The sequence below is a fragment of the Syzygium oleosum genome, unplaced genomic scaffold, assembly GCF_021117445.2.
Source record: "Syzygium oleosum isolate NSW1041296 unplaced genomic scaffold, Sole_v2.1 Sole_v2.04, whole genome shotgun sequence".
NCBI lineage: Eukaryota > Viridiplantae > Streptophyta > Magnoliopsida > Myrtales > Myrtaceae > Syzygium > Syzygium oleosum.
In genome coordinates, this window is record NW_026607488.1 from 14,384,949 (window position 1) to 14,402,736 (window position 17,788).

Consider the following 17,788-nt stretch of genomic DNA (forward strand, 5'->3'; position numbering starts at 1 on the left):
CGACTGGTGACCTGTTTGAGGAAGGCTTTTGGTTTGGCAATCTGTTTCTGTCCTAATGAAGCGATCATATTACATGAGAGACTTCAAGATGACGAAAGGCAAGACATTTCCATACATGTTCTGAATAATAATCCCTAGTGCGAGTTGAGTGAAAATTCAGTGCTGACAAGGTAAAGGATTATCTCACGAAAAGTATGACGACCAAAATGATGAGAGGCATTCATTTCCTCTATCCAAACACTACAGGTTATCATTTGCTTAACCCCTTTGAATGAAGTTTCATTTCTTACCCCTGTCAGGAACAACCCCATACCGGGGCAATTTCTTAGAAAGTTCAAAATGGTTAGAATTTTCTTGCTTTCATTTGCATCAATCTTCAAGTATATTTATTGCATGCAAGTTCTGTATTAGCTCGAGTGCCTTAGATATGACGAAGAGCATTTCTTTCTATATCCCTACACATTATACCCTTTGTATACCCAATTTGAGCGGTGAATTCATTTCAACCCGATTGGTGATCATTCTGGTGATAAACAAATGAAATCATCTCAAAGCAAGTTCAAGGTGACTTGAGGCAAATGTGAGTTAGAAAGAAAATTCATCAGAAAGGACGCAAAAGGACTCCATTAAATTGAAGTTCTCTCTCTCGAAAAAATCTCTCGAAAAGAAAATTTCTCTATAAAAAAAGAGAGAGAGAGAGAGAAAAAGGAGGGAAAGAAAAGCTTCAGCAAGAACTGAGTCGACATAAAAGATCAGTCTTCAAGGAAAAGACCATTTGCAGGTTCATTTGTGGAGCAATTGCTAGAGATAGGTCAATGGTACCAGTAGCATAATTGGATGATCACCAATCTCCATGTTCATAATACCCCCCTTTGATGAAATAAGCCATTCATTTCAAGCCTACCCGAACCTACGTTACAACTATTACCGAAGTCTCTTCAGAATAGGGCACTTGAGTTAACGTAGAGTTTCAAATGCTTATAAATGTTGCTTGAAGAAGTGCGAGCAAGATTTTTCTATCTCATTTTTGCAGCTTCCCTGACTTGTAAACCCGGAGCAGCTGGTGATATCAATTCTTTCAATAGCCTCGACTCGAAGAGTCCCTTTTGCTAAGCCATTGACCAAACCCACGTTTTAGTCCTTATAAAGACCTCTCAGATTGGTCAAGTCATACTGATTTTGAGAATATCCGAACCTTTGTCAAGCACGATGAAGAGAGTTTGAGTGATTCTTATACCCGCATCAAAGGTCGGGTCAAAAGCCTTTCATTAAAAGTGAGTAGAAAGTCCTTTCTGATTAAAGGTCTCTCATTTAATGTGATCAAATTGTTAAAAGGACGAAATTGTTGTTCTTATTGATAAATTCCCCAGTAAAGCTTGGTAATGCAAGCAGATTCATGAATTATGTTTTCTCTGCCCCTGCGCATGTTTTGTTTTAGCCTTTTCTTAGGTAAAAACAGGTGCAATGCAATTGGCTTTGCCATTTTTATAACACAAGAAGAAATCAGGTACGTCTACTAATTATTCTTCATTGTTTCTCTTTTCCCAGAATGTGAGACATGATCTCTTTCATATGTTCGCCAAGTGGAACAGGTGACATATCATTTGGTGTTGCCAAGTGGAGTACGCGGCACACCCCATTTTATGTTCGCCTAGTAGGACAGGCAGCATAATATCTCATTTGGTGTTGCTAAGTGGAGTACGCGGCACACCCCATTTCATGTTGGCCCAGTAGTACAGGCAGCATAATATCTCATTTGGTGTTGCTAAGTGGAGTACGCGGTACACCCCATTTCATGTTCATCCAATGGAAGAGGTGACATGATCCTTTTCGTGATTGCCCAGTGGTATGGGCAACACATCCCATTCTTACTTTATATCATGTGCTATTTCGCATCTGTAGGAAACTACAGGTAACAGATAAGCAATCTAGTACCTCGAGAACCTTACTTCCAGTGGACCATAAGTTTGGAGATCGAGGAAAGTCAAAGCATTATAAAGCTTTCCCTCACTTGGACGCTTTTTGTGCGATCCGTATGTAAGGCTCTTTCACCGCTCTACACGAAGTGAGAAGCCTTAGCATACGTTCTTTATTGTTTGCATATCATGCATCATTGCATTAAAAAAAAATCATCATTCATCATTTTGCATAGTTTAAATTTAGGTCTTAGTCTTTGAACGAAACCTCTGCGAGCCTCCACTCAAAGAGGGGCAGCTGTTGACACCTAAATTTCGACGCATCATTTAGTGATTAATTGCATAGAAAATTAGGGATTAAATTTTAATCCCTGAACAAAAATATTACAAATCGCATAGCATAAAGTTTAGGTTCATATAGATTAACTGCATTTCGCATCGGATCGGCGGTGATAAGCGAGCTTAAAATTCATCACGTAAATCGAGCTCGGGCACCGAACGAGATTCGGCTCACTCGGAAAGCATGGGCCGAAAATCACACATAAAAGGGCTTGGTTGTCTTAATTTGAGCTTAAATTAGCCCATTATGCTTAATTAAAGAAAAGCCTAAATTAATTCAGCCCACCTAGAATTAAATTAAAGCCTAAACCTCAGCCCATTAGGACTAGAAAGCCCGGCTAATTGACCTAGGTTTACATTATAAATATATGTTTATGTCTCATAATCAAGGGGGGGCTCTCATAATTTTTCAGATCGGATTTTTAGAGAGACATACGAGAGAATTTTGAGAAGAGTGAGAGAGAGAGAAGGAGACCGCCCGCCGCGGCGCACCGCACGCGCCGCGCCACCGCTCGCCGCACTACGCGTAGCCGCCCGCCTCGCCCACCGCACGCCTGCCGCGCCACCGCCCGCCTGCGCTGCCTCCTGCCACGCGCTGCCTTCTCCCACCGTGTGCCACCGCCACTGCACGCCTGCCTGCCGCTGCCTCATCGCACACCACTGCCGCGCCGGTGCGACCACCGCCTGGACGTCCCTGCTCCGCCCGTCTGTGTCGCCGCTGCTCGCTGCACAGCCGCCGGAGAGCTGCCCTACACCGCCGCTCGCCAGCCGGAGCCGCCTGCACCGCCGTTAGCCCACCGCCGTGCTGCCGCTGTTCACTGCACAACCGCCGGAGAGTCGCTCGTCCCCGCCTGTTGGCCGCTGCCCGGAGACGCCCGCCGCGCCGCCGTTCCCGTCGTGTCACCGTCGCTAGCCGCCACTGTTCCCGACGTCACGCCGCTGCTCCTGACGCACCGCCGATCCATTATCCCGATCCGCTACAGATTCAAATTAGGAAAGAAATCTGCAAATCAGGTAATTATCATATCCCGATTTGATTCGAATATTTGGTTGCCTAATTTGTGCTTATTGATAACTAATTTTGCATATTTGGATAATAAGCATTATTTCAATTAGGATTTTATTTCCTTTTTTTGAAATCTTGGATATCTATTACGTTTCAAATTTGGATAGAATTTAGAATTTTCAAAATCTTTTGAATATATCCAAGATATTTAAGAAATCTAATTTTTTTCAAGATGTGATCGATTAGGAAAATTTCCTAATCCGCAACCGCACACGTGGAAATAAATCTATCTATCAGGCTTTAGATAGAGTTATTTCCATAGCGGGTATTTCGAATTTTAGGATCGATCTGTCAGGCTTCAGATCGAAACTTAATTCGAAAGATTTAGCGGTTATATTTTTTACTTGATTTTAATTTCGAATTTTGATAAAAAAAAATGCCAAAAAGATTACTCTAGAATAGGTTAATTTCTTTAGTTTAAAATTGCATGTTTAGATAATTGGCATTTTTAATTTCGAATTTCATTAAAGAAAAAATACAAAAAAAATAATATGCCCGTCATTAGAAATAGATCACGTCGTCGCATGACATATAGTTTGCATGTTAGGTTGCATTAATCACATGTCAATTTTTGCACGTCATTACATATAGGTTAGCTTTCATTTAAATAAATCAAAAATCAAAAAAGAAAATTTCTGCACCTTTGAACTCTAAGTCAGGATTTATCAAAATTGTCCAATTGAGTATTTCTCTTGAAATTGGTACCGAAAGGGTGTTAAGGAATCTAGCGTAACCAAGTCCCCGAATTTATAATTTCTGGTTCGCAGAAAAAAAAAATTTAAAAAAAAAAATTCAAGTTTATCCCCAGTGGAGTCGCCAAGCTGTCGCGACCTAAAAAAAAATCGGGTTTTCCGATCTGAGGCTAATGGATTACTAGATCAATTAAATTAACTAACCTAGCTCGAGTTCTCCCAAACTCTACCGATTCGCAACTTAGGTCCAATTATGAGCATGCAAATATTTTCAATGGGAGTCGCCACTAATCATTTAACGTAGATTGATTAGAAACCTAAATAAAATAGCGGGAGTACTATTTTATTTCTGCGAACCAGAAATTATGGATTCGGGGACTTGGTTACGCTAGATTCCCTAACGCCCTTTCGGTACCAATTTCAAGAAAAATACTTAATTTGACAATTTTGATAAATCCTGACTTAGAGTTCAAAGGTGCAGAAATTTTCTTTTTTTGATTTTTTTGATTTATTTAAATGAAAGCTAACCTATATGTAATGGCGTGCAAAAAATTGACATGCGATTAATGCAACCTAACATGCAAACTATATGTCATGCGACGACATGACCTATTTCTAATGACGGGCATATTATTTTTTTGTATTTTTTTTTCTTTAATGAAATTCGGAATTAAAAATGCCAATTATTTAAACATGCAATTTTAAACTAAAGAAATTAACCTATTCTAGAGTAATCTTTTTGGCATTTTTTTTAATCAAAATTCGAAATTAAAATCAAGTAAAAAAATATAACCGCTAAATCTTTCGAATTAAGTTTCAATCTGAAGCCTGACAGATCGATCCTAAAATTCGAAATACCCGCTATGGAAATAACTCTATCTAAAGCCTGATAGATAGATTTATTTCCACGTGTGCGGTTGCGGATTAGGAAATTTTCCTAATCGATCACATCTTGAAAAAAATTAGATATCTTAAATATCTTGGATATATTCAAAAGATTTTGAAAATTATAAATTCTATCCAAATTTGAAAAGTAATAGATATCCAAGATTTCAAAAAAGGAAATAAAATCCTAATTGAAATAATGCTTATTATCCAAATATGCAAAATTAAATATCAATAAGTACAAATTAGGCAACCAAATATTCGAATCAAATCGGGATATGATAATTACCTGATTTGCAGATTTCTTTCCTAATTTGAATCTGTAGCGGATCGGGATTGCGGATCGGCGGTGCGTCGGGAGCGGCGGCGTGACGTCGGGAACAGTGGCGGTGCACGAGCGGCGGTGCACGAGCGATGGCGCGGCATCGAGAGCAACAGCGGTGGTGTCTCGTCGGTGTTGCTCACGGACAGCAGGATGGTGTTTAGTTGGGGACCTCCACGGCTTGGACTGGTTCTCGGCCGAGAGTGCTCTCGGTGGGCTTGGATGCTTAGCCGACTATGGTGGCTGGTTGTGATGCTTTAATCACAAAAGAATCAAGACTGCTCAAGAACTCACTGGACTTCCTGGACATTCGCTACTTGCAGTTGCTGTTGATTGGTCGCTGGACAGAGAAGAGACGAGCAGGAGCCGTCACGTGAAGGTGGAGATCGTCAGGATCAGCTGGGCTGCTGCTTCGGGGACACTAGGAGGGAGCAACGTTGGCAGAAAGGTGACAAAGTCAACCTCTTGGACTCACGGGTTCAGCCTTCAACTTGGACAAGTCTTCAACTGGGCAGGGGAAGCGACTAGTCTGATGCTTCGGGAAGATGCTTCGCTGCAATTGCAGGTTCAGCGATGAAGACTTGCTGGTGTTACTCACGGTGGCCGGTTGGAGCAAGAAGTTATCCTGCGGCGTTCAAGGTGACCACGAGGGAGAGCAGCACCGCCGGGGATAAACTGCAGAGTCCTTTGGGCGCTGCGGAACAGCAGTGGCAGCGACCCAGGCACGGCGGAGGGGCAGCGCGGACGCGGCGGATGCACCCGTACGCAACCGACTCTCTCTCTTTCTCTCCCTTTTGCTCTCTCTAAAAATCTGATTTCTGAAATTATGAAAGCTTCCCCCAGATTATGCGACATAAACATATATTTATAGTGTAAACTTAGGTCAATTAGCCGGGCTTTCTAGTCCTAATGGGCTTAGGTTTAGGCTTTAATTTAATTCTAAGTGGGCTGAATTAATTTGGGCTTTTCTTTAATTAAGCATAATGGGCTAATTTAAGCTCAAATTAAGACAACCAAGCCCTTTTGTGTGTGATTTTCGGCCCATGCTTTCCGAGTGAGCCGAGTCTCATTCGGTGCCCGAGCTCGATTTACGTGATGAATTTTAAGCTCGCTTACCACTGCCGATCCGATGCAAAATGCAGTTAATCTATATGAACCTAAACTTTATGCTATGCGATTTGTAATACTTTTGTTCAGGGATTAAAATTTAATCCCTAATTTTCTATGCAATTAACCACTAAATGATGCGCCGAAATTTAGGTGTCAACAAGAAACAACCAATATCGAGAAAAATTTCCTTCTGTTGATCATCTAGGGCCTCAAAGCTAATCTTCAGGACATTATTGATCATTTCATTCGGATGCTCTGCAAGTTTATTCAATGCGCTCTTCCACTGGTCTTTGCTTCTACCATTAAAAAATGAACCCAACACTACAAGCGCTAGAGGAAGCCCATTCGCATACCTCAGAACGTCGTCCACCAGATCCCTACTCATCTCCATTTTCTCACCCCTTGGAAAAGCATGACTACTAAGGAGCTCAAGAGATTCAGTGTGATTTAAAGGTTTGACCTCGTATATTTCACTTATAGTGTGAGAAGTGAGCAAATGTTTATCTCTTGTTGTAATGATGACCCGACTTCCTTTACCGAACCAGTCACATTCTCCGGCTAATGCATCTAATTGGTCCATATCAGTCGCATCATCAAGAACAAGAAGAACCTCTTTGCAGCAGAGTCTATCCCGTATCAAATTAATCCCCGCATCAACGCTCGACACTTCTAAGCCTTTTGTCCGCAACATCTTATGCAGAAGTTCCTTCTGCAGATGAACCATGCCGTGATTTTTCGATGTTTCGCCCACTTTGTTGAGAAAGCAGCGGTTGACAAATTGTCTATGGAGAGCATTGTAAACAGCTTTAGCAATAGTTGTCTTTCCTATGCCTCCAGTCCCCCAGATTCCCACCATGTGAGCATCACTAAGTTCCATTCTCAACAACAATTCGACTTTCTCTACCCGGTGATCTATTCCAACTGGATGCTTTAAAACATGGAGGGGCACTGTGCCTAATTTGACTGAGATCTCTTTAGTTATGCTCTCAATTAGACTGGATTCATCTCTGTAAATGCAAAAGGCAAGAAAACAAGAATCACCAAAATTTCAGTTAATGCAAATTTTCTTCACATAATGCACTCTTTACCAACATATTGAAGCTTCCATTGCTGTTTCTCCATTTATTTATCTCTTTCCTATTTTCAGGCACTTATTAACCTGACCCAACCGGGGCTTTTCGGGTTGGGCAAATACGTGTTTGGCTCGAACAAACTTCAACGACACCCCTTCATATGAACATTGATATCTTGTGTCACTACCCAAAAACAAAAAACAAATACACTTCAAATTTCGAACTAATGAAGAGAAAAGGCAGGTATGGCCCAGCGCGCGACTAGGCCGGAGTGTGTCTCGGTCTATCTATAATTATTTTTATGTGATTATATATGAGAATTACCCGTTGTCCAGATGCCACCCAGACAAATTAGCAGCTTCAACAAGAGCTTCCCTCCATTTCTTCACTCTCTCTGAATCCTTCCCATACTTAGACTCCATGCTTTGCCAGTGCCTTCCCGTAACTCCCGTGTCTTCCTCTCACTTTCCTCGGTTCCACTTTGTAAAATACAGGCATCACAACCTGTTCTTTCATCTTCTTGCACTCCAATATCTGCGCTAGCTCCTCCAAGCTCCATGGCGATGAAGCATAGCTCTCCAAGAAGATGATGACAGCAACGCGTGATTCTTTGATCGCCCTCGTGATCAAGGGTGATATTCCCTCTCCCTTCCTCAGTTCCTTGCTATCCATGAACGTCCTCACGCCGGCCTGATCCAAGGCCTTCCACAGATGACCCACAAAGTTGTTGCGGATATCTTCGCCTCTGAAGTTAAGGAACACATCGTAATTTCGTCCGAGTCGCGAAGAAGAGGCCATTAGAGAGATTGGAATGCTGCCCTAGCTTAAATTCTTACTTGAGATTGGAAGCATTGTTGATTGAGTTGGGAGTGTTGAGACCTGCATTTGGTCTCTTAGGGCCTGTTTGGCAACTTGCCAAATAGTGATTGATTATGTTATTTTGTTCCCAAAATCAGTTTGAGAATATAAATCCGTTTGTTAAATTTTTTGTGCCCAGGCACAATTTTGCAAAAAATTATGCCCAGAATCAGTTTTGGAATAGAATCAAGAATAAAAAAACAATAGCTTCTTGATTCTAGAACAATTTTTTCAAAACTGATTCTTCTTGGTTTTTTTCTTTTTTTTTGTTGTTGTTGTTCTTCGGCCCGGCCACTCGCCTGCCGCCGGCCACTGGCCACTGCCGCCGGCTGCTGGCGATTGGTCACAGGCCAGGGTCGGCAAGGGTCCCCCTCGCTACCTGGGCGAGGGCGGCTCACGGCCTCGCCTTGGCTCGGCGAGGCTCGACCTCGCCTTGGCTGGGCGAGGCTCGACCTCGCCGTCGCCAACCCTAGCGACGGCGAGGTCGAGCCTCGCCCATCCAAGGTGAGGCCGGCCTCGCCGTCGCCACCCAGGCGATGGACCTGGGTGGCGACGGCGAGGGCGGCGACGAGGGTCGCGACGCCCTCGCCCAGCCTTGGCCTGTGGCCGGCCGCCAGCGCCGATCGCCAGCGCCGGCGGCCGGCCATGGCCAAGAAAGGAAGGGGAAAGAAAGGAAAAAAGAAGAAGAAATAAATATTAAAAAATTCAAAATATTATTAATAAAAGGAAATTTTGTGTAGTTACCAAACGTATTTCTGTTCTTTTTCTATTTTAAGAACAAAAATTTTAGGCAGTTACCAAACCCTTTCAAATGCTTAGAAATTATTTCCGGACACAGAATAAAAAAGAATCATTTCTGTCTAGAATCAGATTCTGGGTACAGAATGATTGCCATGCGCAGCCTTAGTTAACCGGCACAAAGTAAGACGCACGTTATTGACTTTGAAAAGTTCAAGGGGAGGGGCTTGCTTTCTTCTCTTAGCCCTCGTTGTCATAACGTGTTAATGCAGGAAGGTCAAATTTATCAGAATCCTAGAAGGAGACCACAAGTTGCTGCATATATTATATATAGATATATGAAAAAAGATTATAAATTACATTTACAACCATAGCTAACTCAAAAAAATAATGAGTTGTAATTCTATTATAATTTGATATGTTATTAATCGACCATAATGGTAAATAATTGGATTATTTGAATACAATAAGAATGAGAAAATTAAATCCTTGCTTAATAGTTTTGATTTGTTCTAAATATAACCGATTGTTAAAAATGAAAGGTTTTGGAATGTGAAAATTGAAACTATTCATGCGACTTCTAACTGCATGGAAGAGCTGCTCCTGAGCCCCTCAAGGTATAGCTGCTTCTGATCTTGAAAGAAATTTTTTTTTCATCTATTTTTGGACCAAATAAAGGAAAAGCTGTTTCGTCAGGGATAAAAACGAGAAATAGAATAGTTGTCTTAGGAACCATACTTGCAGTAAAAGCTCGAATCTTTGCAAATGCAATTGAAGAGGTCAACTTTGTTCTACACGCCTCATACTTTCAAGCCCTTTCTTCCGATCATTCATAGAAGGCCGGCTTTTTTCTTGAAGTGATATATGGATAAAATGTACTTACAAACGAAGCATTTAGTGTTAGCGAGTATATAAGCTAGTGGAATACCTGGAACGAGCATAAGTGTACGAACATCCGGTGGGTGCCGATGTGCCGTCCAGAACCGCTCCTGCTCATACTCGTACCACTTGAAAGATTTATTGTAATGCCACACTGTCACAAAAATAGAGACAAGACAAGAAAATGGCAATTAGAAGGGGCAATAGTTTAGAGCGTATGAAGGTATACACACCAAGAATTTATTCAAAAGCAGAGAGATTTCACACATTTGATACTGGCGTGATAAAACATATGGAACTTGTCAAACTCATACGTGCCCAAAACTTCCATGAAGACAGAACATCCAAAAGCTCACCTACATATCAAATGGTTTTACTTCTATAATCTTGCATTATAAGCATTCCAACCAGCATAAAAGGGGGAAACATAAAAATAAAAGAGAGAGCAAAGAGCTAGAACTTTCAGTCTGCTTTTGTGTTTTGATACTGGTACTTCGTTTTATGACGCAATAAGCAGATCCCCCGGAGTGAAGTGCAAAGAGCAATCCAAATGAAGCAGATTTTAAAGCACAAAGTCACAGTGACCCAGGCACAATGATATTGAGGCCAATGAAACAAGATCTACATAGTTTCTTTCAATATCCCTCTATATTTCAGCATTTCAATAATTCCCAACTGCTTAAAGCTAAGTTCGGCTGCGAAATATCAAGTTTGCGACTGCTTAATAAGTATACAAGGTTCAATATGTATACTCTTGGGACAAAGTGATCCCTTGCAATTCAATTTCCACAATTTAGCGTGAGCCCTAGCCATATCAACAAATGTCCCATCCATCCATCCATCCATCTTTTCTGGCAAACCTAGATGAAGTTGCTTGATATGACAGCCGTCTGGTTCTCACAAATGACAATTTCATTAGATTAGAATATATACAAAAGAGTTATTTTTTAAATTTTTTTTATGAGTTCATTATTTAAAATTTAAGTTATTATATGAAAATATGATTTAATATTTAAATATTTTGTTGCTCTCGTTATACGTAGGTTGGATGGCCTAAGACTAAATATTGTAATAGATAATAAAGGAGGATAATAAGGGTGCGCATGAAATCATTTGTGTTTTTATTTTTATTTTTATATTTTTTTGTTTTCAGGAATAGGTTTGGAATAGAAATTCATTTGGTAACGTAATTTCATTTTTCTATATCTGGAACAAATTTATATTCCAGAAATAGGTTTGGAACATAAATCAGAAGTAAAAAAAATTTACTTTTCTATTTCTGGAACAGAAATGAGAAATAAAAACTCTTCTTATCGCTCGCCTTCGCTACTAGTCAGCCACCCCCTTGCCACTCGCTATTGCCGCTGGCTACCTCCCGCCACCGTTGACAGCCTCCCGCCGTCGGCCGCCTACCGCCGGCGTCCTTCGCCAACCACCTCCTCCCATCGCCATCCTCCATCTTCGCCATTGCCTAATGTCGGCCGCAACCCGCCCACTGTCGCCTCCCGCCGTCCTTTGCCGCCACCTATCGGCCAGCTCCCGCCGCCGCTCGCCGCCCGCCTCTTGCTGCCGACCACTGTCCTCTGCCGCCCGACATCGGCCGCCACCCTGCGTCGGCCGCCCTCTGCCTCCCACCGTCGGCCACCCTCTGCCTCCCACCGTCGGCCACCCCCCGGGGGGTCGGCGGCCACCCATCACCGATCGCCATCATCTGTCGCCAGCTGCCGTGCTCCACCGCTCGACGCCGCCCGCCCTCCACCGCCGACAGCCACCGCCACAATTCGTCGCCGGCCACCGTGCTCCACCACCTGACATCGGCTGTCGCCCAGCGCCAATCGCCTCTCGTCACCAGCCGCAGTCATTCGTTGCCGCCCATCGTCCTCCCCGCCCCCTGCCGCCACTTGCCGTCTTCCGTCGACCGCCCGAAAGGGAGAAATTTTGTATTGTTATCAAACGAATTTCTATTTCGGAAACAGAAATTTTGTGTCGTTATTAAAGACACATTTTTGCTCAGAAACTCGTCTACATAATAGAAATAGAAAAATCTATTTTTGGAACAGAAATGTTACCATGCGCGCCCTAAGAGGCTAGAAAGATTTGAACTCAGAAACCCTTATTTTGTCGCCATGTAAAATTTTGTGCGAAATATTTGAACTCAGGAACCCTTATTTTTTCGCAATGTAAAATTTTGTTGGAAAGTTTAATATTTAAATACTCTAGCAATCCTCTCTCACGCGTAGAGGTCTCAAAAGATTTGAACTCAAGATATCACGTAAAAATTTGTGAGGCTATTGTTAACTATTTTAGAATGGGGAAATTACCAAGAAAGTCTTAAAATTATTTCACTTGTGTCAAGTCGGTCCTTAACCTTTCAATTTGACTAATTTAATCCGAAACCTTTTAACAATTTGCTAATGTAGTCATTTCAACCAAATTTCAGTCAAATATCGCTGACATGGATTTCGATTGTCCTATGTGGCATGGCAAGTGTTTCCGCAGATAATTTTTGCAATATTTTTAATACTTTTCTGAACTTTTTCTTTCTTTTTTTCCCTTTTCTTTTCGCCAAGTTACCAGCCACAACCACAAGCAATGGCTGGCCTCAGCTGGGCGAGGGTGAGCACTGACGAGGGCTCCCTTCGCCAAATCTAGCGAGAACGATCCTCGCCTAGGCCAAGGTAGCTTCGTTGGGCCTTGCCTGGGTGAGGGCGAGGGCCACCCTCCCCTAATATGGCAAGGCTGACCCTGGCACAGGCTAGGGCGGCCTCACTAGCGCGAGGGGTGAGGCCGACACCATAGGTAAGGGCTAGCTTAAGGGTGACCCTTGCCCAGGCTAGCCCTCGCTAGATCTGGCTAGATCTGGCTAGATCTGGTGAGGGTGGCCTTCGTTATTGCCTAGGCGAGGCCCAATAAGGACCGACCTCATTAGATCTAGTGAGGGGGGCCCTTGCCCAGGCGAGGTTGACCATAGCTTGTGGTGGACGAGGGCAATCATTCGTTGGCGAAAAGAAAAGGGAAAAACAAAGAAAGAAAAAAAAAGAATAAAATTCACAATAGTTATTAAGAAATTGTAAAAATTGTTCACGTCAGCGCTAGCCGTGCCACTTAGAATGCCCGGCCTCCATATCAGCAATTTTCATCCAAAATTAACCGGATGGACTATATTGGCAAATCGTCAAAAGGTTTATGAGTAAATTGATCATATTAAATGGTTTAAGACTAAATTGGTACAAGTGCAATACTTTCTTATTAATTTTTCCATTTTAAAAACTTAAATTGTTAAATGAAGCCATAATTTGTTACATTTAAATATTTTAACATTTCTCATCAGAACGGTATAAATGCAAGGAATCATTTTTACAAATGCGGCATACGGCAAGGATTAAATTAAAAAAATGGCTCCAATCCAGAGGTGGACTTTTTTGTGCCATGATTCAAGAACATCTCTGGTAGTTAGTTGCCTTTTTAAGGCTGTGTTCGTTTGCGGAAAAATATTTTTCTGGAAAATATTTTTCGCGTTTTCCGGTGTTCGGGGGCGGAAAATATTTTCCGTGGGAAAACATTTTCCTTCCCCACTCTCAAATCCTTCATTGTTTTGAGGAAAATGATTTCCTCTTTTCACAAAGAGGAAATCATTTTCCCCCAAAGTGAAGGCAAAATTGCCCATAGGAGGGAAAATGTTTTCCGTGGGAGAGGAAGTTAATCACTGGTTACCGCCGTTGGCCGTCGGCCGCCCGCTCGCCCGCCCGCCTGCCCGACGCCGCCGCGCTGTCCGCCCTCCCGACGCTTGCCGCCGGCGCCGCTCGCCGACGCTGCTGCTGCGGCCGCCGCTGCTGCTGCCGCCACCGTAGCCGGTTGCCGCCGCCACGGCCGCCGGTCGACGGCCGCTACCTCCGCCGGTCACTGGCCACCGCCGGTCGCCGGCCTCCACCGCCGCCGGTCGGCGGCCGCTCGCCGCGCCCGCCACCACCGGTCGCCGGTCGACGGCCGCGGCCGCCGCCGCCGCACACGGTCGCCGACGAAAAATATTTTTCGAAACTTTTTCATATTGGTCGCCGAACACCGAAAAATTATGTTCCGGGAAAATATTTTCCAGGAAAATGACTTTCGGGAAAATATTTTCCAAAAGAAGAATATTTTCCGCCAAACGAACGGAGCCTAAGGGTCCATTTATTTTACGGAAAATATTTTTTATTTTCCGGCATTTAGTTCGCTTAGGAAAATGAGTCGATGAAAATTGTTTTCCTAGAAAATAGAAAATATTTTCTTATCAAAACTTAAATTCAAGAAGATAATTTTCTCTTTAAAAAAACCGAAAAATGTTTTTAAAAATATGGCTATCTGTCGACACTTGGACTTGGAATTTTACAGTTGGGTACAAAAACCCCAACGTTGGTTCCTAGGTCGATGTTTCGGACTAGGTCTTCGGTGGCCAGGCCTAGGTCCATCGGGCATGAGCCTCCGATGCTATCGAGATCGGGCTCGAACCCTAGGTGTTCGTACCCAATGCTTCGGTACCCGAGCTCGGATCCATAAAGGTCGTGCTCGGGTCCTTGATGCTCGAGCTGAGAGTCGGGGACAACAATGGTCGTGCGTGGGTTCTTGACGCTCGGGCTCAGGTCATTGGTCGTGCACTGGTGTCAACAATTGACTAGTTGAATCCAGCCAGTAGGCTATTAGTTTGGGAAAGTGGACATAGGCTTACACCAAGTTGAACCACTGTAAACTCTAGTGCCTTGTTCTTTGTCTCCTTGCTCTTATTTTCTTACTGTTTGATAAAAGCACTACACCACACTGATTGATATAATCAGAACTTGTTTATATCAACACTTTGTTTTACCCAATTACGTTTATTTCAAATTTTAGTACATATAATTCCGCAATATCTTGTTAAGATTTTTTAATCTATTCGTCGCTCTCTAGATAATACTGTTAGCCATCCTCACAATTGTTAGTCTTTTTGTTAAAAACATTACTATTTGTCTCCATGATGTCGATATCCTATTGTATTTATTACCTCGGACAAAAGTGGCCCATAGAGATATTGACGTCTCATGGACATGCTACTTTAAAGAACATGCTATTAATCAATATATTTTAATTACTCTAGCTAAGTTTTTTTTTTGGCCAATAAAAGTTGAAAGACAATGTCTTTCCAACACTAGTCACGACCGAAGATGAGAGAGAGAGAGAGAGAGTTTATTTTGGTTTTATGGTGTTGTGGGAAGAGGGTCCAAGCTCAAGCCATTTAGGAGCAGATTAAGTGTTATAGGCATGATATGAACAAGACATGTTTTCATGTGTCCAAGATAATTGTCCAAAAATATTCTAAACCTATTGTATGACGAACAATTCAATTCTAAACCTTTTAATTATGCCGATTTAGTTCTAAACCTTTTAATTGTACCAATTTAATCCTAAACCTTATGGTGATTTGTCAATTTAATCTTAGATCTTTTGACGACTTGTCAATTTAATTTTAAATCTTTTGACGACTTGTCATTTTAGTCATTCCGGCCAAAATTGTCCGGAAAACGCTGATGTGGATGTTGGCCGGCCGCTGGGCATCCTACGTAACATGGCCGGTGCTGACGTGGATAATTTTTGCATTTTTGCATTTGTTTTCCGTTTTTCCTCTCTTTTTTTTCCTTTTCTTTCCCTTTGTCAACACCGACCATGCCACGCAAGATGGTCGACAGCCGGACGTTGTCCACTTCAACGATTTCCGACCAAAATTGACATGAAAAATTAAATTGGCAAGTCGTCAAAAAATTTATGACTAAATCGACAAGTCATCAAAAATTTTAGGACTAAATTGGCACAATTAAAAGGTTTAGGACTGAATTGACTGCCGTATAATAGGTTTAGAACTTGTTGGACAATTTCCCCCTTGTTGTACACATTGTCCCTAGTCAACTCTTCTCAAAATGCATGATATGTAAGAGTAGTTAGCTTTCCAAATGAAGTCATGAGATTCCATGCACAACCACATTTGAAAATAAACCATGGACATTCATCAACAAGCATCGTTTTCCATATAAGATCTTTACAAGTCATTATAATGAACAGATACATGAAAACATACATGGATACATATAGAAGCTCTTGAGTTCAATAATAAATATAATCCTTTCAAAGATGTTTGCCCCGTGACGAAAACACTCGCCCAATCTCACAATAGGGCACCCGCCCAAAGTCGGGATTACTGCTATTTAGGGGCATCCCTAGGTAGCAACATTGCTTGATTACAAGGTAATGACTAGGACTCAATCATACATGTCCCGAAAACATAGTTACATGCAAGTTTGAGTATGATGGGATGTCACGGTTCACATTTCATGGCACTTATTACATATCTCAAAACATAGCTTTAATTTATTGCACTTTTGTCAATTCAGTCCTAAATCTTTTAATTGTGCTAATTAAGTCCTAAACCTTTTCACATTTTGCCAATTAAGTCAATTCGGCCAATTTTGGCCGAGGAGTCACTGACGTGGACGCCGGCCGTCTTTTGTGGCACAGCTGACACTGACGCGGATAAATTTTAATATTTTTTTCAATTTTTTATTTGTTTTTTTTTATTTTCTCCTCTTTTCCTTCTTTATTTTTTTTTTCATTTTCTCTTCTTTTCTTTTCTTTTTCTTTTGTCATTTTTCCTCCGTAGTCCATTGACAAGGGAGGATTGTCGGGCCTCGTAAATGGCCGGCGACCTCAGGCGAGGGCTGCCCTAACCGGCCTCGGGTGAGGGTCGCCCTCACCCACCGCAAGTGAGAATAATACAAGCACATTAATGAAATTTTGATTCTTTAATTGATAGTTGGGTTAATACCACGAAAAATCTCAAACTGGTACATTTATGACAAATTTACCCCAAACTAGTTTTTTGACCACAAAAAATTTCAAACTGGTACACCTATGACAAATTTACCTTTCGAGAATTTCCGTTAAATTTTATCATCAAATTGCTGAATTAGATGACCCGTGGCAGTTGATGAGTGTACTAGTTTGGGGTTTTCCCTTTCGTTTGTCATAAATGTACCAGTTTTAGGGTTTTTGGTAGTAAAAAAATTAGTTTGGGGTAAAGTTATCACGGGTGCACCTATTTCGGGTTTTTCGTGGTCAAAATTAGTTGGTGTTAAATTTATCACAGATATACCAGTTTGTAATAATTTGATAAGTTATTAGGGAAATTATCAAATAAGGACCCAAAGTGGGTGCCTTTTTTCAAAAGAGGACCTCAAGTGGACAAGGTATCAATTAAGGACCCAAAGTGCCAAACTAGTATCAAATAAGGACCTGAGCTCGCCGGGCGGCCAAATGTTTTCCGGCCGGCGACCGGCCGACATTTCCGGCACCGGAATAGGGGCAATTTTGTCCAATTTTTTTTTTCTTTTCTTTTCTTCTTCCCCGGTCGCCGGTCTGGCAACCGGCGACCGGGCCAGAGCTAAGGCCGGCGAGAGCTCGAGCTCGCCGGCCATCTAGGCGAGCTCGGCCGGCGAGCTCTGCCCAGATCTAGGCGAGCTCGAGCTCGCCCGCCATGGCAAGCTCCGCCCAGATCTGGGCGAGCTCGAGCTCGCCGGCCTCGCCCGGATCGCGTAGTCGAGGGCCTTGGCGGGGCCATCGCCGGAGGCGATGGTGTCGCGCGCGAGCTTGAGGAGGAAGGGCCCGAGATTTGGGTTGTTGAGGGCCGTATCGGGCGGGCGGGGCTGGCGGCGGAGCCCGGGGACTCCGGCGGGGGCTTCCGTGGGGAGAACTTGGAGCGGGAAGGGGAGGGGGAGGGTGCCATGGCCGGCGAGCTCGAGCTCGCCGAGACCGGCGGGAGCTCGAGCTCGCCGGCCATCCGGGCGAGCTCGGCCGGCGAGCTCCGCCCCTTGCCGGCCCGCACAGCCATGGCGAGGGCCGGCATGAGC

The 17,788-nt window shown here is 43.0% G+C and overlaps 1 protein-coding gene across 1 annotated transcript; it reads right to left on the reverse strand.

The window, feature by feature from the left end:
* Positions 1–5,814: 5,814 nt before the first annotated feature.
* On the reverse strand, positions 5,815–11,346 carry LOC115668854 (disease resistance protein Roq1-like). The gene is made up of 7 exons (XM_056310419.1): positions 11,292–11,346; positions 9,928–10,032; positions 8,240–8,303; positions 7,908–8,148; positions 7,728–7,804; positions 6,499–7,337; positions 5,815–6,038 (listed from the first exon to the last, which is right to left on the reverse strand). The coding sequence occupies exons 1-7, from the start codon at positions 11,344–11,346 to the stop codon at positions 5,815–5,817; spliced, it is 1,605 nt and encodes a 534-aa protein (XP_056166394.1).
* Between the last annotated feature and the right edge of the window lie 6,442 nt (positions 11,347–17,788).